At 46.2% G+C, this 26,719-nt stretch overlaps 2 protein-coding genes across 27 annotated transcripts in view; both read right to left on the bottom strand.

The window, feature by feature from the left end:
* The window catches only part of SLC35H1 (solute carrier family 35 member H1), a 31,843-nt gene extending 30,235 nt beyond the window's left edge, over positions 1–1,608 (bottom strand). For 19 of the 20 annotated variants that reach the window (XR_012631410.1, XR_012631408.1, XR_012631409.1 and 16 more), the window contains exons 1-2: positions 1,362–1,608; positions 1,142–1,292 (exon numbers count right to left, since the gene is read on the bottom strand). Coding sequence is in view for 8 of the 20 variants with exons in the window: in XM_074888172.1 (XP_074744273.1) it covers positions 1,142–1,292; positions 1,362–1,463 (253 nt within the window). In the remaining 12 variants the exon portion in view is untranslated. The remainder of the gene's footprint in view (positions 1–1,141; positions 1,293–1,361) is intronic. The other variant, XM_074888176.1, reaches the window with a different exon arrangement.
* A 47-nt stretch (positions 1,609–1,655) lies between these two features.
* ELMO2 (engulfment and cell motility 2) lies at positions 1,656–26,715 on the bottom strand. Of its 7 annotated transcripts, none has more exons than XM_074888163.1 (22): positions 26,575–26,715; positions 19,592–19,720; positions 19,416–19,456; positions 18,835–18,907; positions 18,448–18,498; positions 17,137–17,318; positions 13,766–13,865; positions 13,404–13,555; positions 10,629–10,707; positions 9,987–10,022; positions 7,019–7,069; positions 6,565–6,687; positions 5,898–6,032; positions 5,363–5,467; positions 5,178–5,286; positions 4,402–4,538; positions 3,912–4,075; positions 3,717–3,829; positions 3,308–3,415; positions 2,881–2,963; positions 2,473–2,550; positions 1,656–1,956 (listed from the first exon to the last, which is right to left on the bottom strand). In XM_074888163.1, exons 2-22 carry the CDS (start codon positions 19,667–19,669, stop codon positions 1,756–1,758), a joined length of 2,199 nt encoding a protein of 732 aa, XP_074744264.1. In that variant the 5' UTR covers positions 19,670–19,720; positions 26,575–26,715; the 3' UTR covers positions 1,656–1,755. The 7 variants fall into 7 exon arrangements, with proteins under 7 accessions (XP_074744264.1, XP_074744261.1, XP_074744265.1 ...); XM_074888160.1 differs by having other exon boundaries at positions 19,592–19,717; positions 26,575–26,711; XM_074888164.1 differs by lacking the exon at positions 26,575–26,715 and adding an exon at positions 26,217–26,483 and having other exon boundaries at positions 19,592–19,717.
* Between the last annotated feature and the right edge of the window lie 4 nt (positions 26,716–26,719).

Here is a 26,719-nt window from a genome sequence, read left to right as displayed (position 1 = left end):
ACCCAGAGAAAAACCCACGTTTTCCTTGGGTTAACCCTTCAGTACAACACCGCTTGGGTACCCTCAGCTCTTCATGTTTCTGTCCCTTTCCCTGTGGTCTAAGCTGGACTCAGCACCACACTCACTGACCACACACTATGCAAAAGCGTAAAGATAACTCTTGCCCTCCCTGCGACTGAAAGCCATCACTGATTTGCACCAACTCTTTTCGGAACGTTATCAGAGCACGGTAACTCCTCAGTATGAGGGCCACTGCCAGAACCCTGAAGAAGTAAGCGTGGTAACAATCCTCAGCACACGCCCTTAATCCTGGTGCAGCTCTCATTACAGTCTGTTCTCCCTGGCCATAAACTTCCTACCCCAGAAAACAGTTCCCCTGAGCCACAGTGGCAGGCTGTGCTGAAAGGTGGTACTGCTACAGGTGTGGAGAAGGCGTTTTTCAAGAAACCATGGGGCATGTTAGGTAAGGTATTGTAAACCTTGCCAGAGATCTTAGCCCAGATACTGTGGGACACAGTACGACGATGACTGAACCAACGTAAGATACAGCCAAAGAATTGCTGAAGTAGCTGGAGATCTGTGCTCCGAGTAGGAGCTTCACTCCCTGGTCTCGGCTGCAGCAGTTTTGTGTGTCACATACAACAACCTTCTGTATCATAAAGACTAAGTTCCAACCAGAGAAAGCTCCTGAAATAACATAAACGCGTGGCTTGATACCACCGTTAATGAGAAAAAATAACTTGCAGAGATGGAGGTACTGTGTGAGATTCTCACTGCGTGTTCTCACGTGTCAGGGCTTCCTTTGGAAAAATACGCTCGGTGCGGCCTGTCCGCACTCTGACCCGCTCTTGTTATGGCCAGCAAGGACGGTACGACTCAGGCCCTAGCTGCGAGTAGCACCTACTCTTACCCTGCGCCTGCTGAGGGAACGCAGGGGCGGCCCGCAGCGCTGGGCACCCGCGGGCGCGGGGCTCGCCGCCCCCCGGCTCGCCCCGCCCAGGGGGACCCTGGCACCGGCCCCGGCCGCCGTCGGACGCGGCTCCGGGAAGGGCCCGAGCGGTCACCCGCGGCGGGCGGGCACCGTTCCGCACCGCCCGCTCCCGCTCCGCCGCTCCCCCGTCCCCCCCCCCGCCCCCGGTACCTGCGGGCGCCGCGCGGCGCAGACAGTCGGCCCAGGGCAGCGCGGTACGGGGCCGCCCCGAGCGGCAGCGCGCCAGCGCACGGGCGAGCGCCGAGAGGCCGAAGATGAGGAGGAGGTGCAGCAGCGTGACGAGCAGCGGGAAGGGGAAGCTCTGCGGGACCGAGAGCCGCCGTCACCACCGCCCCGCGCCGCCGCCCCGCGCCGCCGCCCCGCCCCGCACCTGCAGGAGCCACTTGTTGTAGAAGGTGATGGCGGCCGAGCAGCCGTAGTACAGCAGCACCAGCGGCGCCGCGCCCGCCGCCCGCCCCAGCGCCGCCGCCATCGCCACGGCTGCCCGGGGGGCCCAGGAGGAGGGGGAGGGGGAGAAGGGCTGCTGAGGGAGAGAAAGAGGAGGAGGAGGAAGGCGGCTGCTGAGGGGCCGCGGCGGCGGGAAGGGGGCGGCGGCGGAGGAGGGAAGAGACGCCGCCGGCCGCGGTGGGCGGGGTCCGAGCGGAGAGAGGCGGCGCAGCCGGGCTCCGATTGGTTGTTATTATTGTCACGGGTACAAACGGCGCGCGGCGCCCGCCCCGCCCCCCAGCGGCCGCGCGCTCCGGGCCCCGCGGCCCGGCCCCGCCTCAGCCGTAGTGGTAGACGAAGTCGTAGCTGCTGGGCTCCTTGGGGATGGGCGGCGGCGCCTCGGGGATCTGGATGTTCTCCAAGTCCAGCAGCCGCAGCTTCATCTCCATGCTCAGCAGCGTGTCCAGATCGCTCTTGGTCAGCTCGCTGGACATGTCCTTCCCCAGGAGAGCATTGAGGCCGTCAATCCAGATACAGTACTGTGGGAAGAGAGGGTCATCACAACTGCGGGCACAAACGACAGGTTCTGTCGAATCTTTCCATCCACGCAACAGTTAGAGACACTCCTACACAGCCCACAAGAGGAAACACTGAGGGCGTTAACCCATGGGGGAAAAAAACCCGGCCCCAAAACAGTGCCCACAGAGATTGCCAGTGCAAGGCAGCAGCAGCCCATGGCTCTAGGAGAGGGCCAAGAGCTTCTGTTGTGGCGTAACAACAGAAAAAGCAAAGCTATTTTCGACATCAGTGTCTTATAGAATGGGGAAAAGGAACAACTGACTGCATAGGAGGAAAGAAAGTAGCAGTCCAGGGAAATTAGTGTAGAAATTTTTTTTGGTAATAGAAAGGTAACTGCGGGGGGAAATAAGCATCGCCAACATCTTCTAAGAATGAACCCAGTGGGAGAGATCCCACTCAAGCCTTTAATAAGAAGCAACTGATCCCTCTTAACCTCTGAAGTTAATATTCTACTGCTTAACAGCTACATTTCTTACCTCATATTTATTAGGTGCAATGAAGTTCAAGGTCTCATCGGGATCGTATAATATCGAGAAGGCCAATTCTAACACTTCCTGAATGGAAAAGAATCTTTCACTCATCAACTGAACAAAACATCACAGCACCTTCTGCCTGCTAACCCAACACGAGAAGCTGCCTCGCCACAGCTCAGCGCACCTTCCCATATCAGCATTCCCAGCAACTCCGAATCGCCTGTAGCACAGCCAGACTACACTCACAGCACCTACCAGTCACAGACGAGCACTAAGAGAAGGCCCAGATATGAAATGGGTTTTGTCAACAGTGCACCTGCAGCGTGGAAGACCGTTTCCTCCTGTTGCTTGCTTTCAGTCTTCAACTCTACAGCACTAGATATTAATTACAGGCAAAATGGGAGCACTTACTTTGTTCTGTTTCAGTGCACTTTTCTCCTTCATGTGTGGACAATCCTTCCCTGTGACAATGGCTTTGATGTCTGCAACTGGAACTAACAGTGAAAAAATAAAACTCACAAACAAGAAATCCTAACCAGGAAAAGACAGAGCTTTGTTTTGTCTTTGCAACTGAGCATTGTTCCTGTTTTTGTAGCTCATTACTGCAGCTTTCCAAAACACATTACCAGTAACACATCCCTACAGCTGGCTGTCGTAAGAAATACCAAGCAATTTCAAGACTCAAAGGGTTTGGGCAAGGACCAAAAGTTGATCTCATCTCAGTCAGAGCTTCAGCCACAGCCCTTTTTCTCTCATCTCTAGGACGGTACTCAACGGCCTATAGACGGCAGAGCACAGAGCACTGCACAGTGTGCTCAGAGCAGTAACTGGGACTTACTTTTTTCCTGTAGAGATTCAAAGGTCACTTCCCCCTGGGCATTATCTTCCAGATCTCCATAGTGTAACACCTTGTGATTCAGAGCCAGGCGACAGTACCAAAATCTTTCTGGAACACACACCAAGTAGAGTAAGCTGAGCGAGATCCTTCCATAAGGTCTTACGGCCACCACATTACAGTCTCCCCAGCTGATCCCTCTACCCCTGCAGTTCCTCAGCACTGCTTCCTGTTCATGAGGAGATGGCTGTATCCTTAGAAGTGCATCTATCCCAAACTACCGGCTGGTATAGACAGCCCAGGTAACCAGCTTTCCTTTCTGGCAACACACCTGCTGACAGATTAATCCATTAGATGTTATTTGCCTACAGTTCTTCACATGAAAAAAATGCAGTAGATGCTGTCACCTTACCTTGCCTTCTGCGATTTCCAATTTTTCGAAAGCTACTTCCCTCACAGAGCCTGTTCAGGCGCTGTTGCTTTATCAGCTCCAAGATCTCAGGTTGGATTTTCTCTCTCAGCTCCCTGGCAATCAAATGTGGAAGAGTAAGCAGAAAATGTAGATACCGGCAAGCACAGAAGGCAACTGTTTTTGTTACGCACTTACACAATAGGTGGCGACTGGAAGTCATCTTGGCTCATTCTCTCAGACTGGCGTAGTCGCAGGATCTCAGAATAGCTCAGGCTGCGCAGTTTGCTCTTGAACTGGTCCAAGGAGTTCGGTTTAGAGGGGAGAGCCCGTGTGATCTGTTCCCTCACAACCTGCATAACCTAAAGAGGTTGTGCAGGGAGAAAAGCAAGTCACATTCTGGCTGCTTAATGGCAGCAGAGAACCAGGGCACAGCTCAGTGGCAGCAAAGAACTGACATGGAATAACTGGGGCCAGGAGCGTCAACATACTAGTGACCTTGAAGATCCAGAAGAACAAAGAATGACCTCAGGTCATACCAAATAAAAGTTGGGCCATCCTCCCTTACAACTCAGGTCAATGCCCTGTCATACCTTCTGCACCCTATCCTTTAACTAAGTGTACAGGCTGAATGAACACAAACTGTTTTGCAAAAGATTCTACAAAAATACCTCTTCACCACTCTGACCTTATTAAAATCTTCTGCTGTTGCCCTCATTTCTTTCCAGGTCTTGTTCAACAGCTGGATGCAGATGGCAAATAGCTCTTCAAATGCACGGTCATGGGTGAAAAACATGGGGTGATAGTCATTCCGGCCTTCATTGGCTTCAGGAGGAAACAGAAACCAGAACCATGTGAGCATATTGTGCAAGAGCTAACAGCAACTAAAATCTGCTACAGTGACAGAAACCTGATGGTCAAAGAGATTAAGACAGCTCAAATGCTTCGTCTCCCCACAGACAGTCTGTGTTGGGAATGGCAACTATCCCCATGCTGCACCACACAAGCCTCCGAGACTCATGTGACCTTTTCATACTAGTCCCCCCAGATGACTGCTTGCAGTTGTTTCCCACTTGCCTCTGGCAGAATTTCCTTCAGTGGTTAATTGTCTCAGAATGCTATTTTGAGACTCTCAGAGCTACTAAACTTTTCTCAAGCTTATAATAGTTTCTAGAGTGTGGGGGTTTTTTATACAGCACCCTGCTGAAGCTTCAGGAAGTTGAAGCCTTCCACTTGTGTCAGTTTTTCAGGAGAACCAGAGTGCACACAACATAATTTCTTACTTTAATTCGACAGCGGTATTATCACTGAGACACTGACACCACCACTCCAAGGTCCCCCTGCCCTTACATGGCAGAAGTGAGATCAAGGTACAAATGCTTGTGAATCCTGGTCAGCCTGTAAGCTACTTCCAGAAGCATCAGCCCAGCAACTTGGAAAGCTGGCGTAATAAATGGTACTTACGCAGTTCCCCAACTTGCAGGATCTCACAAAGCATCCTGGTAAGCTCAATGGCACTGCGCCCAAAGGGACACTCATGCTTATCTTCTCGACTGCTGTTCTCCAGCACAATCTACAAGAAGAGGATGCAACACACACTAAGAAGAGCTGCTGAGGTGTTATCTGCAAAAACCAGCAGCTTCACTTACTCTGATATAGGTGTCCTGATGAAATTTGGCCAAGTAGAGCATGTTGTCCAATGCCAGCATCCCTGGAGGAGTCTGAGTGAAATCCATGGCTGGATTGATGTGGTTCTGTGAAAAGAGTGTGTAGAAAGAACCTAAACAAATTAGCTCAAAGAAATTGTGCCAGAACCTTTTCTGAATGAATTTTACAACCGTGTTCATCAAGCCCTCCTTCACATCTATCCAAGAGGTAACCTTGGACACCTGCTGACAATGCTATCCAAACTTCCTAGAAGAGAGGCTGATTCCAAGCTCTTCATAGAACAGGTGTGTATGGTAAGTAAATATCTCCAGAGAACATGCCTAATGAGCCCTGGCATTTAACCAGTCAGCAAGTTCATAATGATCTTCCTTGGGAGTCTGAGCATAGCAGAATTTCTAAAACTCAGATACAGAAGTATGGTAAAGCAAACAGCTATTTCTGTTCCTTATTTCCCCACAACACTGATGGAGATTGCCTTTACATGCTTTACAGTCAGCACTCTCTCTAGATGCATACCGTGAACCCCAGCATCTTGTAGTCCTTGGTGTACATGGCTTTACGTTTTTCTGTTCCACTGCCAGGGACGGTGTTGCTGTCAGACTCTGCATCAAATGCAATTCTTCTCAACTCAAATATGATGTCTCTCTGTGCCTGAAAGACAGAAGGCAGGGAAATGGTAACATGGGATCAATCACTAGGGCGGTATTTTCACCTAACGCACAGTCCCACCTCTCTCTTCAGAGCTCACACAGTGAATACAGAGAGATGCCAAAGGTTATTAACACTGCGTAAGAGGCAATCCATTTCAGAATGGCAAGTTGCAGTATACTGGGTAATAGAAAATATTTGCATTTTCCTTTAACTGCCCCAAGTTTAGTTAAAGGCTATTTCTAGGCATTCAGATAATGCCTGAGGCACTAGGTGGAGTAATAGTTTGACAGCTGGCATCACACTGGTCAAAAACCAAATATATGGCTTCAGCGACCACTTACATCTCTAAAAGTCCCATAGCATACAGCAGGATAGTCATGAGCATGCCCTCACCTCAAGGACTACAATGTGAGGGGTGGTTTTGAAATTTTATGCACCATCTACTGCAAATTGTATGGAGCTAAAGAGCTCAGGAATAAGGCCCCTTGTACACATCCTAGTCTATCAGATCTTACTTGGCTCTAATAGTGACCTGATCATTGGGGTCCATCTTGGTCATCATTCTTTCTTCCAGGAGATTAAAGGTCAGGACCTGTAGCACGTACAGCTGATGTGCCATTTCTGTTTTAATTGGGCGGTTTCCTCTGATCACGTGCTGCAATATGAAGGATAGGGTAGAAATGAAGAGAATACAAATAAAAACTGAGGTATTAGCTGTAGGCATATGCCAGGCTGCATGTACATCTCTGTATATGAAGATTCAGCTGTTTAACCTCCATATTCCATCAAAAGCATAATGATAATGTTCTGTAACAGCAGAAAGAAGCACCCTGATAACTCCCTTTTGAACAAGTGGCTCCAATTTCACCTTTGAAAGAGTCACTTTTCTGGAAGTGCCCTGAGGGCAGCAGAATTTACAGTCTGCACAAGTGAAACCTCTATTGAGAGAACATGAGGAAGCACTCTGTCATTCCAGACATACTTACATTCAGGATTATAGACCTCAGGTGCTTCTGGGCAAATGCATTAGCCATTTCCTGTTGTGGAATTTAGAGATGAAATAACATGAGTGAAATATAAACAAAAAGCCCACATTGTGCAGAAAGGAGAGAAAGAAGGAAGCCTATGAATTGGAGATAGCACTGGCACACAACAAAGTGCTTTTACTACAAACTGGGATTTTATCATGGCATCTCACCACAAAGCAAGCATCAAGTTGGGATGCAAGGGTCATCTTTACGATGGCACAACTCATGGATAGCTCCCTTACAAAACATTATTAACGTGGAGAAAGGTGCTAGCATAGTCAAAGAACAGAAGAAAATTTAGCTTAACATTGGACATCTAATGATACTTCAACATCAGGAGATATGGCAGCAAGGAGAACCCTGTGGGTTGCCCAGAAAAATCTGTCATCTACAAGAGGTTCCTCCAATTAGCATGTCACAACTTTCTATACCTAGGTATACACCCAAGATAAGGAGGGCTAGAGGATATAGTTTCCAGGTCTCCTCCCTCTCAAAAACTCTTCCTCTGAAATTTACATCTCCTTTGTCTCACTTCCTAAAGACATGTTTTGAAGTCAGTTTAAGGACAATTTGCAGAAACACTTCAGTTTACAAAAACAAAGGGTAAATAATTTTCAAGCTTAAAGGAAAGCTTCCCATTTCCCTCTTTACCGCATGGCTTCCTTCCCCAGATGAGGGTTTCCCAACCATCAAGTCATGATGACAAACAGTCACAGCAGATGCAAATATCTGCTGCAAGCCTTTTGTTCCAGGACCAATTATACATGCACCTGCAAAAATCTAACCTGTGCTTTCCTTGTAAATTGTGAAGATGCACTTTTTAAAATACCAGCAATCTCATTACACCTGCTAGGGAAGTGGCACAAGTGGTAATGTCAAGATGGAGTATTATCAGAAGTTTGCTGTTATAAGCAAAATCTTTGGGTAAGAAAATCTGTTAGGGCAATACATCATCTGGAAGAAGTCCAGAAGAACTGCCAGTCTGAGATCTCTTCACATTCCTATACAGTGCAGACTGAGAACTGGAAGCAGATGTGCAGTCTTAGACAACGGCACTCAATCAGCTGTACATTCTGAGCAATCCAAGACTGTTCCAACTGCTCATATCAACTCTGCTCTTGACAGGTTTTATAAGGAGTCTGGTAAAATGCATATATTAAACTCATTCCAAGTCCCTATTACCACTTCTGCTCCAGACAGAAACCTCCTAAAACAAGAAAGTGATACGGTGGCTGATAGCCAAGCCATAATGGCTGCAAGTTCAGCAGCGCTCATGTTACAGCTAAAATGAGTCAGTGCTTGAGTGGAAGATATCCAAGAAGCATCTAGATCAAGTAGGAAGTGGTTTCAGAGATAAATAGTGACTCAGAGGGCAGCGTGTTTTTACTATGATTCGTGAGATACAGTACTGAGAATAGAACAAGGCCTGCTGTTAGGGTTTGTTCATGCATGCAACACAAAGAATCCTTACTCTGAAGGAATTAGTTTGTACATGGGATGAAGTAACAAGTGACTGAAGCAGATAAACAGTGTGAAGGACAAAGACAATTAAACAATTTAAATAGCATAGTGAGAAGCATGAGCACACACATAGCCTAACCACTGCTAAGGAATCTATGTTCGGCTGAGAGTCCAATAACGCCCACTTTGCAGCTTGATGGGGTCACAGAATCATTTATGTTGGAAGAGACATCCTGAGATCCTCTTAGTCCAACTCCCCTGGTTCAAGCAACACCAGACAGAGCAAGTTGCACAGGACCTGTGTCCAGTCAGGTTTTTAATATCTCCACTGATGGACACACCACAATATCTCTGGGTAACCTGTTCCAGTGTTTGACCACCCTCATATCATTCTGTTTGTTTGTGCGTGTGTTCTGGTGGAATTTCATGGGTTTTAAGCTGTGCCCATGGCCTCTTGTCCTGTCAGCAGGCACTACTGAGAAGAGTTAGGTTCCCTCTTCTTTATTCCCTTCCATCACCTTCATGGCCCTTTGTGGTCATGTGGGTTGTGTTTAAAGAAAAAAAAAAAAAGAAGAAAGAAAGAAGGAGAAGAAGAAAGAAGAAGGAAAAAAGAAAAGGGGAAAAAAAAGGGGGAAAAAACCAAGAAATAAAAACGTGAAAGAACCCTTGGAATTTTCTTTGCTGTGAAGTTTAGCATCTTGGCCAAATTACCAACAGAGGAGTATGTTCTTCCTTATTTTCATGTGTTAAGCATATCAATTAATTTTAGAAATTATGTAACATTGAGACCATAGTTTCCTGTCTGAAGGCACTGCACCCTTGGCATAAGTGAAGCATTCTCTGTGCCACCCAGAAAATCTAAAAAATGTAGCAGAATCTCAAGATACAAAAGGTTCCAAATCAACCTATTAGCAAGAGTGGTGATTCCCCTGCAGATAAGGGGGTGAAGAACATTCTTATAGTACAATTCCCACAAGGGAGAAGTCACAGATTAGGCAGAATGTATGCTCTAGACCCCAATCAGCACTAAGCTTTGTGACTGGTCTTCACAGATGAACAGCTCTACCTTTAGAAGGACACAGCTGAATATGAAACTGTCATTAACACAAGCGAGAACTGGGGTATAAAGTCAGGCTGTAGTAAGTTTAAGGAGACCCAAACTGCTAAAGAACTGGTTCCAGTTTTAAAATTGGTTCACCTGGTCAGTCTTGTAGTACCAGTTTCCTTTTACGATCATCTTTATTATCTTGTGTACACAGTAAGTCATTCCGGATTTCTCTTGCTACTGATTCTTCTCCCCTTCACAATCTGAGTACATCCCCAGGAGCCCTCCCACCCTTCTCCCTGGGCTCATCCCCTATCTGAAGCCTGTACACATCATCTTTGAGATACAAGGAGGCGTCAGTGGAGAGAAGCTAACATGCCTGCGGTTCCGCAGGACCAGCCCCAGGCTTGAGTTACTTACAGTGATGGGCAGGTCTAGTGGGTTAAGCAGCTTGTCCTGCTGGCAGAAAGCAAAAAAAGGCACAAAGAGAAGCAGACAGGATTTAGCTTGGAGTCCAGAAATAAGGCACAAATGGGGCGCTAGAGAAGAAAGGCTTAACACAGCAAAGCTACACAATACAGACATATGAACATCTTGCACGTAGTGGAGATCTCGGGGGTTTCCTCAGAGTAGGACAGGTGTTTCATTTCTCGTATTGGCCAGTGAGAGTATTGCCCTCTGACTTAAGAAAGGTCCGTTTTTGGGGAGAGGGGGGGGTGTATGTTTAGTAAATACATACAACCCCAAGGACTCTACCCAGCCTACCTCTCCCATACAGAATTAACTTCCTTCAAAAAATTTCCATGCTGTATAGAGATTACTTTCTGTCTCTCAAGGCCTTTCAAATTCCCTTCCAAGCATCTAAACATAGATGTGCTGCTCCATAACATATTGTTAATGGGATGGTACTCTTTCTCCTACATTGCCACACTGAAACAGCTACACAATTTCTTGGCAAGGTCTGAGGTCTGCCTTGCCCAGCCAATGCGATTCCCGAGGCATAAAGTAAACAGCCAGCCAGTCACCATCATTCAGGTTTAAAGTCAAAAAGCAAGAACAAACCTGTCTCTTGTCCTCAGGTGCCTTCAGGAAGAGGGCATTGATCAGGGCAATGGCATATGTCTGGATCTCTTGGTTTGAGCTGATGAAACAAAAATGGGAGGATCATAAGAGAACAGACAGTATAGAACATTACAGCTTGCTGCTTTGCCTACGCCGTAAGAACATCTACTACAGCTATTTTGCATTTCAACAGACAAGCAGGATTCAGGTAATCTCCCTTCATGCCATCCAACTCTTCATAAGGCTTGCAAAAAACTGACAGAATTGCTGACTGACAGCTCCATTATTCAGAAGAAAGTGCAGATTGCAGCCCAGCAGAGCTCAGAGTTCAGCACCACCGGTCTGTTTCCAGCGCTGAGACTATCTCTGTAAAGCCTAGTTAATACTGCAGTCCTTTACACAGATACAGCCAGAAACTTATGTGGAACGAGTAATTTTTCTCCCCTATGTCAGTGGAAGCCACCAAACACAAATGGTGTTTTGTCTTCCAACCTCAATAGTTTGGTTCAATCCACACATTTTTTTCTTATTTTCACTGAAGAGCTTCTTCTGGTAAAGGGTGACAAGTCCCTTCCTAGATCACACACAGTGTGTGGTTTCACTTACAATGTTTTGAATAAGCTTCCAAATGCCAATCACACTTTCCCACCCCCATTTTGATGCTCTATCAAATCCAGTTTTGTTTCTTGCTACACGATTACTCTTTGCAGTGGCTTGATCTCGGCTGGACGCTAGGTGCCCACCAAGCCATGCTATCGCTCCCCTCCTCAGAAGGACAAGGCAGGGGAGAAATTAAGATGGAAAAGAACCTTGTGGGTCAAGATAAAAGCATCTTAATAAAGCACAGGCAAAGGAAAAAAAGAGATTTATTCTTTACATCCCATCAGTAGGCAATCTCCAATCACTTCCCAGGAAGTAAGGTGGTTGCTCCAGAAGACAAACATCATAATAACAAATGTCCCCCCCTTTCTCTTAGCTTTTATTGCCGAGCAAACGTCCTATGGTTTGGAATATCCCTTTGGTCAGTCTGGGTCAGCTGTCCTGGCCATGTCCCCTCCCACGATCTTGCCCACCCCCAGCCTACTAGTGAGGGGGAATGCTGGAGAGAGCATGACTGAAGCCAAAACACAGGTGGGCTATCAGCACCTTTCTAGCTACCAACACAAAGCACAGCACTAGGAGGGCTGCTATAGAGAAAATTAACTCCATCTCAGCCAGACCCAATACACTCTTGGGAGACTTGTGCAGAATTTCAAACTCTTCTGATTAACAGAAGTTCAGTGCATCACCTAAATGAATTTGTGCGTGTAATTTTAAAAAAAATATGTATATGTAAAATTAAACTTTTATAAAACATCTAAAGCCAAAACATCTTTTAGCTTAAACAGTTATTTTCCCCACTTTGGCATTTATCCCTGGCATATCTGTGGATAACAACCACATTCTCTCTTCTATTGCTCCTTTCCAAATCTTCTTCACTTTGGTCAATCTGCCATACTTCAAATATAAATGTTCATGCATCATCCCAGGTTTTTCTTGAGGCTCCAAGCTTTACAGGTCTCTGAAGTCTGTCACTTCACCTCCTCTGCCCTCCTTTCCAGGGTTTGTTGCTCTTTTCACCACACTGCTTGCTTTTTGACACAGCAAAACAATTTTAAAATTAATTTCTCTTCTAACTCATCTCTTTCAGACTTGTTTCCATGGACCTGTTCTTCCAAAACCTATCCTCTGTTAAAGATTGTTCCCTCCTGATAGTCTTGACAAAGAAACACCAGCAAATTCTGACTCACTCTCTGGCTTCCCTTTCTACAATATTCCCTGCACAGATACCTTCTTCATCAACCTTCTGTGTTCTGGAAGCACTTAAGCACATGAATATAGGTCTTGAACAAAGGTATTTTGCTTTAACAACTGCACAATTGTGTTCAGTATTAGGACCAAAACTGTGTTTTACTAAAATAGAAATTATAAAGCTGAAAGAACATATACTCTTTGCAGAACAAAATTGCTGCAGTGTTCATGAGAACTTGTTTAGCTTTTCTGTTAACCAAGTTCAGACGTATAAACGCTCTAAGCACACAGTGACATTGATGCAATACATCATTTGCACTATACTTTTGTTAAACTACTGTTCGTTGATTAAGGAATATTAATCCTATTCACCAATGATGCTTTTCCACATTTTCAGAATTAAAAGGCTTGAGGAAAAAAACCCAACCTACTTAAAACTCTAACAAGTTCATGCTTCTTTTTATGGAAGAGTAGAACTGACCTAGACAAACAGCCTTAAAAGCCGGATATTAATTTGTCAGTTCATTTGGAAACAGAGGACAGGGAGATGGAGAAAAAAAAGCAAGAAAAGCCATTGTTTTCTTCCTTAATATGCAGGACAAAAAACAGATGATGAGCTTTTAGATTCTAGTGGAGACAATTTAAAGAGGGGTGAAGGTTACAGGTGACCGGATGCAGAAGCTTTGGGAAGTTGTTTTAGTAAAACGCAAGTTTGGTCCTAACACTGAACACACTTGTGCAGTTGTTAAAGCAAAATATCTTTGTTCAAGGCATACTCATGTGCTTAAGTGCTTCCAGAACACATTTTTCCAGGATCTTTTTAAAAAAATCTGTTAGAAATCCTAGAGTTCAAGTAAGATGTCGTATCAGTAATACTTGAAAAACAGCATCTTTAAGTGCTATAAACATAACAGGATATATTTTCAAATTAACAGATATTCATGAAACTGATTTAAATCACACCACTGTTGTGTGGACACTCACACTTGCAGATGAGAAATGAGCTGCCCCACGGTGATCTCTTCTGCTATCTTCTGATACAGAGTCTGACTGTTTAGCACCATGCTTTCTAGAATGGCTAGGGATCGCTGGAGGATGGAGACGTCTACCATAGGCTGACTCACATACCCTGCAATCTAAAAACAGGTGACCCAGCAAGTCAGCAGATGCTCATCCACGAAACCCGGCGGTGAGTGAGACAAGCTAAGGGAGACAGAGCTCAGAAAGCTGCATCCACTGTGCTCTCAGTGAGTACTCAGCTTCTCAGAGTCATCTTGCTCCTCCTGCAAGCTGCACTAAAGCATGAAAAGAAACAGCATCCACTCATCCCCTTTACCCAAACTCACCTGTTTGATGAAGGTTATGGAGACCATGTCCCAAGAGACAATGCCGTGGTCCATGAGCTCCAAGAAGGCAGTCAGGGTGAAAGCCAGCATCTCACTGTAACTGAGAATATAAAGGATGCAGTTACAACAGATCTGTAAGCAAGGAAAAACCCTGTCCAAGCTGAATAAGCTGGGTAAGAGGAAAATGTCACCACCTTCTCCTAATAAACAGGCTACAGTTTGGCAGCTGGGGGAACAATGAAGTATTTGCATTTATGATAATTTCATTGTTTTGTAGAATCATGTTTTATTTTTCCTGATTACAAGAACAAATTAAAACTAGCAACAGTAAGTTCCTAGTCCTGCCACCAGAGACTCACAATCACCTGGATCAGCAGCTGGCTGGTCAAAGGAGTAAGAGGAGAAGCAGCAATGCACTATTTACTCCTGAGCAGTGTAAAGTATCACTACTCAAATTCAACACTTTCATGTGAGAAAAACTCAAACCCAACCAAAAACCAGCAAACCCCGAATATTCAGTACAATGGCCATCAGTTAAAAAAAGACTAACTTGAAAAGGGGAGAGCTTTCTAAGCTGATCAACTGAAAATGTAAACCATCTGTAAACACTAGGTTTTACAACAGTTGTCAGATTTGAGCACCAGAGTAAATTGATATCACAAAACATGCCAAAGTCTTTGGAAATTATAACTTCTACACACACACACAAAATGAACAAACATGTTATAACATCAAAGAAAAACAAAGAAAAATTAATTGTCATTCTGTAAATGTTGGGACGTGGCTTGAAACGAAATGAAAGCACAGTATGAATTGTGGAAAATGTAATACATAACCACAAGACAGAAAGGTAAAAAAGACTGAGGGAAAAACTGCAAAACATGCTGAAAACTTATTAGTTGCTAATATATGAGAAAATAGAAGACCTATAAATGTTACGACAGTAAGTTATCAAGACTTCAAAAGTGCTTTCAATGAAACAGAACAACAACAGTGGAAAAGCCAAGTGAATTATTTGCATCAGAGTTCACCGTGATTGTGCTTGAGGAAACTTCCAAATCAGAGTTTGTTGGTTTTTTTTTTTTTCAGTTTGGTTTTTCTTTGTTTTTAAGAGAGAAGAAAAGTCTTCAAATCTGTCATATGAACATCACTAGAAGACATTCTGGAACAAGCCATTAATATTAAAAACAGGTCTCCAGGACCAGATGATATTCACTGAAGAATTCAAAAGGAACCATGGTAAAATGAAACGTTGCCAAACTACTTATTGTACTCTGCAGAAAGTGGCAAACATAATGACAATTTTTAGAGAGGACTCAGGCAGAAATCTGAAGGACATATCAGGCATTTAGGTATTTGTAACCAGAAAGATAGGGGGAATCTAGAATAGAGGAATAAAACCACTAGAGCAGCTGTGAGAGAACAGTCAAAAAGCATGTGAGAAACCACCCTACAGACACTGGAGGTCAGTGAAGGAAGAGGGGGAGGAGGTGCTCCAGGTGCTGGAGCAGACATTCCCCTGCAGCTTGTGGGGAGACCACAGCTGAGCAGGTTGTGCCCTGCTGCCCACAGACCACCACAGCAGAGCAGATATTCACCCCACAGCCCACAGAGGACCCCACACCACAGCGGGTGGAGGTGCCCTGAAGGATTGCTGCAGCCCACGGGTGCCCACGCTGGAGCAGGCTCCTAGCAGGAGCTGCAGCCCGTTGAGAGGAGTCCATGCAGGAGGAGGTTTTCTGGCAGGAACTGTGGCCCACAGGAGACCCACACCGAAGCAGTTTGTGAAGGACTGCATCCCATGGGAGGGACCTCACCCTGGAGCAGGGGAAAAGCGTGATGAGGAAGGAGCGCCAGAGACAAAGTGTTATGGACTGAAACCCCCATTTCCCATCCCCCTAGGCATTTGGTGCAGGGGGGAGGCAGAAGAGTGGGGACTGAAGGAATAAAATTAAGCCTGGAAAGAACAGGGTGGAGGGAAGGTGGTTTTACTTTTGTCCTTGTTCCTCACCATTCTACTCTATTTTTAATTGGAAAAAAAAAATTAATTTTCCCCAAGTTGAGTCTGTTTTGCCCAACCCCTGAGCCTTTTCGTCTTGTTTTCTTCCCCCGTCCTATTGAGGAGGAGGAGTGAGAATGGCTTTGTGGGCAGCTGGCAGCCAGACGAGGTTAACCCACCACAATGCTGAAGGTCTCTGAACAAATCAGTAAAGCAGAATGGGAACAGTTAAGCACAACTCTTGGAATTTGAAGAAGATTGTGATGTGCTTCACTAAAAGTGCCTTAAAAACCTCAAAACATTGAGCTGCTAAAGGGTAAAAACAAGAGCCCTTTCTTGCATTAAAATAACTGACTGAAAGCCAAGAAACAAAAGGGTAGAAATTAAATGGTCAGGTTTCAAACTGATGAAAAGTTACAAACAAATTTCCCCACATCACCACAATAGTACTGGAAAGAGCTAAGAGCTAGGGGAAGCATGGAAAGAATGATTAGCACTCTGGAATGGCTGCCATAGTTACAGTGATAATGGACTAAGACTGCAGTTTAGAAAAGGCATGACTAAGGGTTGATATGAGAGAGATCTATACGGTTATGAATGGTGCAGAGAAGACAGAGGAATTTACAATTTCTCATAACAAAATATGCAGAGGGAACCAAATGAACATTAGGTGACAAGTTTAAAATAAAGAAAATATTTTTTTCTTATAGGACAAGTAACTGTGATTCTGTGATTTCCACACAGTGCTGTAGATGTCAAAAGGATAAACTGATTAAAAAATTAAGAACCACCACCTATGGAAGAAACACCCAAAGGTTCTTAAAACAAAGAGATATAATTTCTGCTCAGGAAGCCCAAATGTTGGAAACTGAAGACTGATACTTTCTCTGCTATACACTCTTTAGCCCTTTCCAGTCCCTAAGATAAACAGACCTCTGGCCTTCATAGCAGCTCTTCTTACCATGCAGGTTGAAAAGTACTGACCATGTATACAAGAGGCAGTAACATGCCTACTGCTGACTGGCACCTGCATGCCACCAGTTCTCCAGGAATGTTCTTGTGTGCAAGTGCACGTGGGTTTTTTGTAGGATACCTTATCCCTTAGACTGCAGATGAATAACTGCTTGAGATTATGACCACAAGAAAGGTAATAACAGTTGTTTAAATTATCAAAGTGACATTTCAATGCAAGTTTCACACATAAATGTCTCCTCTTTTGCCTCATGTGGTTAAGCAAGTGACTAGAAAGACTCTGTCTCAATTAATACATCGGCATTTGCTATGAGGTTCGGTGCTTAATGCCACTTCAGCAAGCAAAATTAGCCCCTTATTTGAGGCCTTGTTGCAGAGTCCTGGAATACAGGAAACTTACTGGGACAGAAGCTTGGTCCCACTCTCCACAAGCCGTGTCAGCACTGTAATCCCTTCCATGTTGATGAACTCTGTGGCAAAGGTCACATCTGCTGACAGTTTAGCCAGTTCCTTCATGGCGTCCAGTCGGGCTTCCATACTGTGTGACTGGATCCTCTCCATCAGCTGGCGAGCTGCCCTAGACTGGGAGGAAAGAGGGGTGATACCAGTTACAGACTGAGTTCTGCCAGCATCAGCATGCCATCAGAGGTCCATGGATGGGCAGAGAGAGAGTGGCAAGGGTAGAGAGAGAACCAGCAATGACAGGATAAGTAGCAGCAGTCAGCAAGTCTAAGGCAGACTAAAGAAAGGCTGCACTCAGCAACAGTTACAGTCAAGCAGGAGGCAAGTAAAATGCTATTTTACATGTTAGAGTAAATGCTTGTTTTTCTTCTTGGTGAGGTGAGTGGAAGTGGATACAGAAATATGGAGTGAGACCATTAAAGAAATAAGATATTAAAAAAAAAAAATCTCTCCTAGTTGAAAGAGAAACACAAGCTCATTCTGCATATCCACACAACGCTCTAAGATTCCTCAGACATAGATCAGCGATACCCTCTCAACCACCTCTTGCCCATATAACGCTTTTCCTGTTCTACTCACTCGCAGCTATATGCCATGACACTTGCACAAAAAAAGGTTTAAGAATTTCAATAAAAAGGAAGATGCAGCAAGTCTGCAAAAGACAACTGTTGAGGTCACAATGTCAAGAATTCACTAGGAACAACCCCCTCTGCATCAGATTTGTCTCTTATTTTCATTTCTGCATTAAGTCACCAGTACTGTTGATTTCTGACTGAAAATACTTACTGCACTCATTTTGAGAATGTGTCTGTCAGGTGCTTTACAACATGTGGGGAGGCCCTGGCACAGGTTGCCCAGAGAAGCTGTGGCTGCCCCCTCCCTGGAAGGGTTCAAGGCCAGGTTGGACGGGGCTTTGGGCAACCTGGGCTAATGGAAGGTGTCCCTGCCTGGGGCAGGGGCGTGGGACTGGATGGGCTTTATGGTCCCTTCCAACCCAAACCAGTCTATGCTAATCTAGGAGATGCAATAAAAATGTAGACTGGATTTATTTACAGAAAGTCCTACAAAAGGGCAGAGCGTCCAAAGAAAAGATACACACTACAACCAGGAAGGAATTGTGCAGAATGGCCCACAACAAAGGTAAGCCCCCTACAATCTGGGGAGAAGGAGAAAGCAAAGCTGAGAGGCAAGAAACATCCTGTCATACGAGGATTGCTACTGGGAAAGAGGGATGCGAGGAAGCATTTACCGGGGAGACTGCCAGCTGTAGGATAGTTCCGTTCTTGATGTCACAGCGAGTCTGAAAGAAAACATAAATTTTAAATTGCAGAAAAGTGGGGGCGAAAGAATGCAACTGGATCTACAGTGCACATTTGTGTGCACAAGTAAATGGGCTCCTATACCACACAACCCTACTGAGGGTATTGAACTGAGTCACTGGGTCCTCGTACCTATGAGCATGCAAAGGGAGAAGCACAAGGCTCCTCAGCTGAACGACACCGTTCAAGTCCAAGTATTTTTGACAGCAGAAATGCTGCCCCTCAAAGATTAGCGACAGTATTGTTCCACAACACTAGTCCAAGGCATTCTGCACTCTTGCCCAGGACATCAGCAAATTGCTACCTCTCACACTGACCTGCTCTGTGATGTACAGCTGAGGACCATCAGCATACCGCAAGGTGTAGTATTCAGGGTTTGGCAATGACCACCTGGAGAGGAAGAAGGAGGATACATAAGCTTCTTCCTCTTCTTTCTTCTGGCTCTTAATTAGGAACAGGAGCTTGATCCCAGGAGCGTGGAAAAGAACTTTCAAGCAAAGCTTTAGCACAGGAAATTAGGTCTCAGAGCAGAGAGAAAACACCTTCCCCTTGAAGGGGGGGATGGGACTTCAGCCTACTTTACGTCAAGCTCTGTGGAATGTCTGAAGAGGCCTGTGCTCCAGGAACAGCTAGATGGGCCAATCCTCAGAGGCACTGACCCCAGGGGCATACATATGCACACACTCAGAATTGGAATAAAGATACAAATCCCCTGTTTTTCAGGAGATCCTTTTCTTCCCAGTTTAAACCCTGGTCCATTTCGTGGCCAAAAGTGGCAGCAGGCAGCATGGATCGTGCCAGCAGCACGCTGACAAGCAGCAGAGACTTTCCACAGTACCCCAGCAAGATTTGTCAGGGGACAGACCTTCTCCACAAGGGTTCCCAGAGAACTACTCACCCATCACAGACCTCCTTGATGATGGATGCAAGAGGCCTTTTCTAGAACAGAAAGAGAGAGTCCTCAGTAGTCATATTCCTCTCAACCATATAGGAATACTGTCCATTTCTATGCTTCCCACATTCCAGTATCAAGTTGTGGTGCACTTTCTCCCCCACCTGGTTACCAGGTCTCACCTGATCTATTTCCAGCAGCTGGGCATTGGCACCTGGCCACTCAACAGCTACTTTCACAATGTCCGAAGGTGGTGGCATCGCTCCAGACTCCTCCAGGTGCCTTTACAACAGCATACACCCCCACACCTGCTAAGAGAAAGGACAGTAAGCAGCTCTGAAAACTACTCCAATTGTTACACTGCATCTAACAGCAAGCTTCAAAACACCACAAAAGACCAGCCTTATGGTTTGCTAGGGACAAAACACCCAGTGTGCCAGAGATTAAGGCCTCATACTAAAACAGCACATTGTGACATTGCATGCCCAAACTTATCACCTAAGGAATACTTCTGAGAGCTTGTTGGGGTATTCACACAAGAAGGAGAGTCACTCTGATCAGCAAAGCCCCATCTGCCACCCACTGTCCATAGTGCCAGGTTAGTTTATAGGACTAGTAAAGCAATAGCTCCGTAGTCAGCTACTGTCTGTACGTGGCAGGGGGAACCTACTGTCCAGGCAGCCTCCCTCCCACTGATGTTCCATTCATATTTCTCAGATACCCTGATCCACTCAGGATACCCAAACAGGCTCCTAGGCAGAGTAGCAGCAGCTAGCTTTATCCCATCGCCTTCCTATAACATCATAAATCTAAAACATGAATATCCATCACAGAAAAAAAGTTAACTTAGCATTTGTTCTGGAGGTCTACCTTTCACTCTACCTGTCTTACAGCATAAGATTGTGTTCAGTGTTTGGTCCCAGACAGCTGTCAGACATGCTGGTTCGTGCTTCATCTAAGAAGTAAGAGACTGTAAAGAAACATACTACTTCAGTTCTTTTTTAATCCTCTCCTGGATGGAGGGAGTACCCTGCTCCTTCCCACAGAGCCATAGGGTAAAAGTCCCATGGGAAAGTGACAACCCTACCCATCAGCAGTTCTCAGCAATGAGGGCTTCAAGCTGCCAAAAATGAGATCTGACCAGACACAGAAATACTCCTGTCCTTAAGAACTCCTCCCAAGACTCAATTTCCAGCATACCCTCAATGAGATGGTAAGCATCTGAAGAACAATTTCCCAGCTCCTATGGAAACTCCTATTTCTCCTACTGGGGCAACCCAATTACCCTTTCCCAGAACAGAGGTGAGACAGTGCTGAGCAGGGACATTGTTTCATGACTAATGTACTTTCCCAACTTCCTTGATCAACTGGGAAAGAGATGCCAAGACAGCCTAGGACTTGAAGGGAAACCAGCAGCCTTTGGAACTTTCCTGATGCAAGGCAAGTAAAGAAGAAAGAACTTTCCACAGATTTGCAAAGACCAAGCAGCTGCAGAGATACCTGGCCTAGGAAGCTGGACTACATGACTGTCCTGGAGAAGGGAACTTCATGAAATTAGCTGAGTCTACCACAAAAGGCGTGTATGCCTGGCCTGAATAAGATGCTGACCTAGAGATCCACTGATGATCTCAATGAAGCTCATATGCCTCTTCCTTCCCTCACAGAGACTGGTATCACTACATGAAGAGATATAAAAATTCAGCTGTGCTAATATTTCTCTGCATTTGTACACACACAAACCCCTTTATCAGCCCCCTGTGACTATCTTCTCATTCTAGATGAGGCAGCCTCCTCACCTAGGAAAACAGAATGCTACGATCTCCTGGTACAGCCTTCTGAGATAGTCACAACATTATCATCACTCCTGCCTGCTGGAATTGAGGATGAGGGGTGCAAGTTTAGCATTTCTTTCATAGCACCTCCTGGAAATGCTCAGTGTTATCACTGCAGCTAGCCTTGCCCTCAAGTCTCCACCAGATCAGAGATACTTGCTTTACAGTGAAGGCACTTGCTGGAGAGAGAAATCAGCCCTTCTGCTATTAAAACGAGCATTGTTTGTGATGAGAAGCCCTTCTGAAGCTGCTGCCTTGCTCAACTTGCTCTGGTCTCAGCACATGTACAGTCTTTGCAGTTCCTGCAGGAAGCTCAAACTCCAAAGCTATCTGTGGCTTCAGCCAACCCAAAAGGGAGATTGGTATTACATGTGCCCAGGAACACCATCCTCCTCCACTCCTACAACAGCCAGACTTTGTCCACTCTACCATCCCACCCCTTGGAAAGTATCTGGACAAGCCAGATTCAGAAGTTCATGATATTCTGAAAATGCACAGCTTACCTCAACTCACAGAGATGGTTACAGTCAATAATCCTTCTGGCCTTCTCTTTCCTTTTTAGCATTAGTCCCAAGAGCAGCTTACGTGTTCTTAAAACCCATCAAATGACTGTAAGACTAAACACATCTCATGCAGAAAAGTGCCAGTCAAGTTCGGTTCAGCTTTGCCAGTTTCTTAAAATAACATCTCCAACCTTTCAGATAAGCAGCACAGCATTAGCTCAGACTAACGTACCAAGAAAGAGCTGGTCTCAGAAAAGGAACAGACTCAGTGCACCAGTCAGGTTGATCAGGTCTCAGGGGCAACAATAGAAAAGCATTTATATGATTCCTGTCATACAAAATTGCAAGTTAAGAGTCAAGCAGCTACACAACCACCTGATATTTTCTTCCTAATCCTGGAGGGAAGGCAACCGAGCCATCTCCCGCTCCAAGATTCTCTCTGAATAAAAATTTTACCACCCTCATCTTGACAACAAACAGGAAAGCCTGTCCTTCAGAGAAGGTGCATAAGGTAAAAAACTCCAGCTTGGACAAGGTGAGGCCTCACAAAGGAAGACTGCTCATATGAGAGCTCAATTAAATTAGTGTTTCACAGAACCTTTGCAGCCCACAGAGCTAAGCTAATTCACAAACAGAAAGCACTGAACGTATGCTGTCCTGTGGAAACACTGTCTCCAAATCCCATGAGCATGTATTAACATACTCCCCTTTCTTCACAGATTTTGATTATCAGTGCTCTATTCTCTCACTCCAAGACAGAAACATACAATTTACTCTTTGCTAAGAGAGACTTGTTAACTTGCAGCAAATATGTTCTCAAGAGGCCTCTAACCCTAAACACATACACAGCTGCTGGTGCTATTTTTGCACCCATTACAATCAGTAAATTGGACTCTACTCCTTTCTTCTGCACTCATCCTTAAGCAGCTGCTCTTCTTTTGTCCAAAGTAAACTACAAATTCAGGCAACAAAGCACAAGGAACCCAGGACCAGAATAGCACCTTGCCTCATTGCATAAGCAGAGCAAAGCACTTAGGAATGCTCTGAACCCAGATATCTTTAGAAGGCTGCAGCCCCCTGTACACCACTTATTCTGGGGGTTAGTACCCATAGCAAGCCTGCCTACACCAGTTATCCTCAGTCTGTTCACAAGTCAGTGCCCAATACCTGGTATTTCTGACTTGCCACACTGCAAGTCAGAAGAGTCCCTCCTGATCCTGAAGATCTGACCTTCTCTATCATCCAAGTACAGTGTAATAAAGAGACAAGGCAGAACCAAGAAAGCCTGCCTGAACCAATGCGCTCTGTCGCATCAGCCATAAGAATCTGGAGCTTACCTGATCCTTCTGTCTCGCAAAGAGATAGATGAACCTAATAAAACTATGAGTAAGTCTTCCTCACTTCCTTTTCCTGAATTACACACACACACTAAAATAAATAAATAAAAAATAATTTAGACTTTCAAATGTCTTTTGCAGCAATAGCTCGAAACAAGGATAACTGTTTTTCAGTTAAATCAATCATATCTTAAAGTACACTATGGCAATTACTAGTATACAAGCAGTAGCACATCTCTACATATTCCCCAAACAAAGCGCCTGATTTGCACGACACCCCCGATCCGCAGGATAGACAGGTTTCCATCCTTTAAGTCTAGAAATAGACAGGCAGTTCCCAAATGGTATGTGATTTCCACTCACTGTTCTCCATTCAGCAACTAAAGCCTGTGATGGCCTAAATGTGAAAGCCTGAGGAACCTCAGTCATATGGCATAAGCACACGTCATCTCCAATAATCAGACTGGCTTGCAGTAAGTGAACAGATAATTACTTCTCCCACGAGTGAACCAATTCATGACTAGAAACCATCTAAATCCATTCAGTGTTCAAGGCCCAGCAAATACACAGTGAAGAGGCATGGCTCAAAGATTACTTCCTTGAGTATTAAGAACTGAATCTGCAACTCTTTTAACTGATATACCCATGAATAATTAACATCTAATTACCATTTCTCCCTTCAGCCTCCTGCAGTACAGTCATATTTATCTGTACCACAACTTAAAGTGCAAGTTGCTACTGAAGAGTAGAAGGAAATACAGTACTTGATGTGCCAAAACAAAGATGCCCAGATTACTATAGGTAGAAGCCTTTACAAATCTCTAACTTGCCTTCTCCCTTGCAAAGAACATATATCATTCCGGGAGAGGAAGTGCACATTAAAACAAAAACATTGATATTATGGAAAATTCTGCAGAAATCATAGAATCATAGTATCATTTAGGTTGGAAAAGACCCTTAAGATCATCGAGTACAACCATAAACCTAACACTGCCAAGTCCACTGCTAAACCATGTTCCTAAGCGCCTAAATAAAGACTCCTGTTTCATCAAAAAAAGTACTGCAGAGGTTGGCCCACAGCTCCTAGAGACAATGCACTCTACCCCCAGCTCCCCCAATATCCTTGCCACAGGAAACAGTAACCAACTGAGTTGTATTACACTACCCGCCTATCCAAAAAAAAAGCTTTCAGCTGCATACAAACTCAGAAAGTAACTCACCATGATATGTTAGACTATTTCTGCCCCAAACTTCTTCCATAAATGAGCACCCACTCGTGACTGAAAACCATGTTCCCTATTCCAATCAGTACTCAAGGCACTGCAAATAGGCAGTGAAAGAAACAGAGCTTAAGGACTGTTTCTTTGCACAGCAGCACCATGGAACAGGTACCACATGAGTCTGTGGGGGAAGAGGTTCAAACATCAAAATGAATTGGCTAAGCAGAACCCAGAGAAATAGGAATCAAAAATTAAAAGAGGTAGGAAACTCTGCAGACAGTATGGGCCAAACAACCCTTTGAAGGACCTATACAGATGGGTGGCTCAGCAGAAGCAGCTTTCCAGAAGAGGACAATGAAGACTGGACTACAAATACAAAGGGTACTTCAGGTCAGCCTCTTAACATGAGGCTGGCTGTCAAAAGCATTCTTTGAAAAGGTTTCACTCTGTGTCTGTAGCAAGAGAGGTGACAGATGTTAGATTTTACAATGGATATTTTGCAGTGCATCCATGATATATCTGATAAAATGACTGTTCAGAAGCTCCTGGAAAGGAGCACAGACTGCAGTTTTGCATAATCATGATTATCTTACGGGTCTCTCACAGCACATTCTTCTCAACAACAGCCTGTAAGCAATTCTCACAGTTTTATACAGGGAGACAGCAGCCAAGCTGAAATCCATCAAAGATGAATTCACTCTGTTTCTGCAGAGCGAGTTCCTTCACACAAAGCAGTGGTGTAGGGGTAGCTGCAAGGCAAGGAGAAATCAGCAGAGCCACTAATAACACACTATTCAAGAGATTTCTGAGAAGCTGCAAGCTAAAACAACTAGAGTATTTTTAAACAGAACTTCCCTATTCGCAAACTCAATCTTCTTTTCATTACAGATAGAGAACAAAGTGTGCTGCACACAGAATGAAAATGAGGAGGATGAAAGAACATTCCATGAAAAAGAAAAGCTGCCTGGTAAAATCCCCCAGTGAACAAGCAAATAGCTGCAGCTTCTGAAACCTGTAGATGTGGCAAAACATCCTCATCAGTTCTCAGCAAGGCCCCAGGTGGTACCAACAGGCCACACAAAAGGTGGAAGTGACTTAACTGGGCAAGCGTGCAGAGGAGACAGCTTCCCTGACCACGCCGTGTAAGAGGGTGCAGGCAGCAGAGTCCAACCTGAGGGCTACGTACAGCTTTTTATGTTACCTCATATAACAAGCAAACAGAAACATACTTCACTAGAGAAACCAAAGAAGCAGGCGGCTGAGATTCTCCACCTCTGGAATCCTATGTTCCTCCAAAGGCCCTCCACTCTGGCTGCAAAACACTAAGCCTGTGACACCCGACTCCTGTCTTGCACGTTCCAACCAAGCCGGGCAGAGACCATCTCTTGGCAGAGACAGAAACTGATAGCAACAGGCAAAAAGAGAAAACTGATTTTTTTATTATTTTTAATCAGTCAAGTGAGCTGAAAGCAGCCAGTCAGCAACTCCCGAAGCCTGGGCCAAAACTCAATTTGAGGAGCTAAACGATTTTTTTCCAGCGAAGCGCTGCCCGTTTTGTGCCTCAGGCCCCCCTGGTTCCGCGGGGCGGCGAACCGTGCCGTTCTCGGACGGCTCCTCGGCCCGGCTGCGGCCCCTCCCCGGCCTCACGCCCGGCAGCCAGGGCGGCGCGGCGGAAGCCGCAGCTCCAGCGGCCGCTGCGCAGCGGGAGCTGCGGGGCCGGGCGCGGGGCGCGCCCGGCGGCCCCGCGGCAGGGACCCGAGGCCGGAGCCTGGCGGCGGGGCGGCCGCCCAAGGGAAAGGCCGCAGCGGGCCCGAGAAGGCGGCGCCGGCGACTGCGCCCAGCAGACCCCAGGCCAGCTGCTGCTGCCGCCCGGCTCCCCGCCGGCCCCGGCCCCCGCCCGCCGCCCTGCGCTCACCCGGCACCGCCGCGGCCGCTCCGCGCTCCGGCCGCCCGGTAGCTCCAGCGGCCCCGCCGGCCACTGGCGCCGCCAGCTGTCACTCAGCCGCCTTGCCGCTGATTGGCCACGACACGCGCGTCACGCGCCCGCAGGGCGCTGCCATGGAGACCGCGGGCAGCCGACCCCGCCCCAGCGCGGCGGAACGCGCCGGTCCCACGGAGCGCGCTCCGCCCGCCGGTCCCGTCACCCTCGCGCGTGACGGCGCGTGACGGCACGTGCCGCAGCCCGCGTGAACGACGTCACGCGAGCGCCCCCCGACCCCGCGCTCCTCCCGCCTCCAGGGCCGCCGCGAGGGGCGGGGGGGGGGCTGGCTCACATCAGCTCCCCGCCTCCGGGACCGGCTCCCCACCGGCTCGTGCTGGCGGCGAACACCGGAGCGGCGCCGCGGCCGCGCACGACACCCGCCACTCCGAGGGCGCGAGCAGGGCCGCAGCCCGCCGCGCGGCGCCCCCTCAGCCGGA

The sequence above is a fragment of the Strix uralensis genome, chromosome 18, assembly GCF_047716275.1.
Source record: "Strix uralensis isolate ZFMK-TIS-50842 chromosome 18, bStrUra1, whole genome shotgun sequence".
NCBI classification, from domain to species: Eukaryota; Metazoa; Chordata; class Aves; order Strigiformes; family Strigidae; genus Strix; species Strix uralensis.
The sequence above is the reverse complement of the archived record's forward strand: the minus strand, read 5'-3'. Positions and strand labels throughout refer to the sequence as shown.

Excerpts from the sequence above, each read along its gene's own strand:
- ELMO2 (XM_074888163.1), bottom strand. The coding sequence starts at position 19,669 with ATGCCACCACCTTCGGACATTGTGAAAGTAGCTGTTGAGTGGCCAGGT. Across the intron at positions 10,023-10,628 it reads CACCTGAGGACAAGAGACAG|GACAAGCTGCTTAACCCACT; the intron begins GTTTGTTCTTGC and ends TTCTGCCAGCAG. Across the intron at positions 6,688-7,018 it reads TGAGGTCTATAATCCTGAAT|CACGTGATCAGAGGAAACCG; the intron begins GTAAGTATGTCT and ends TTCATATTGCAG.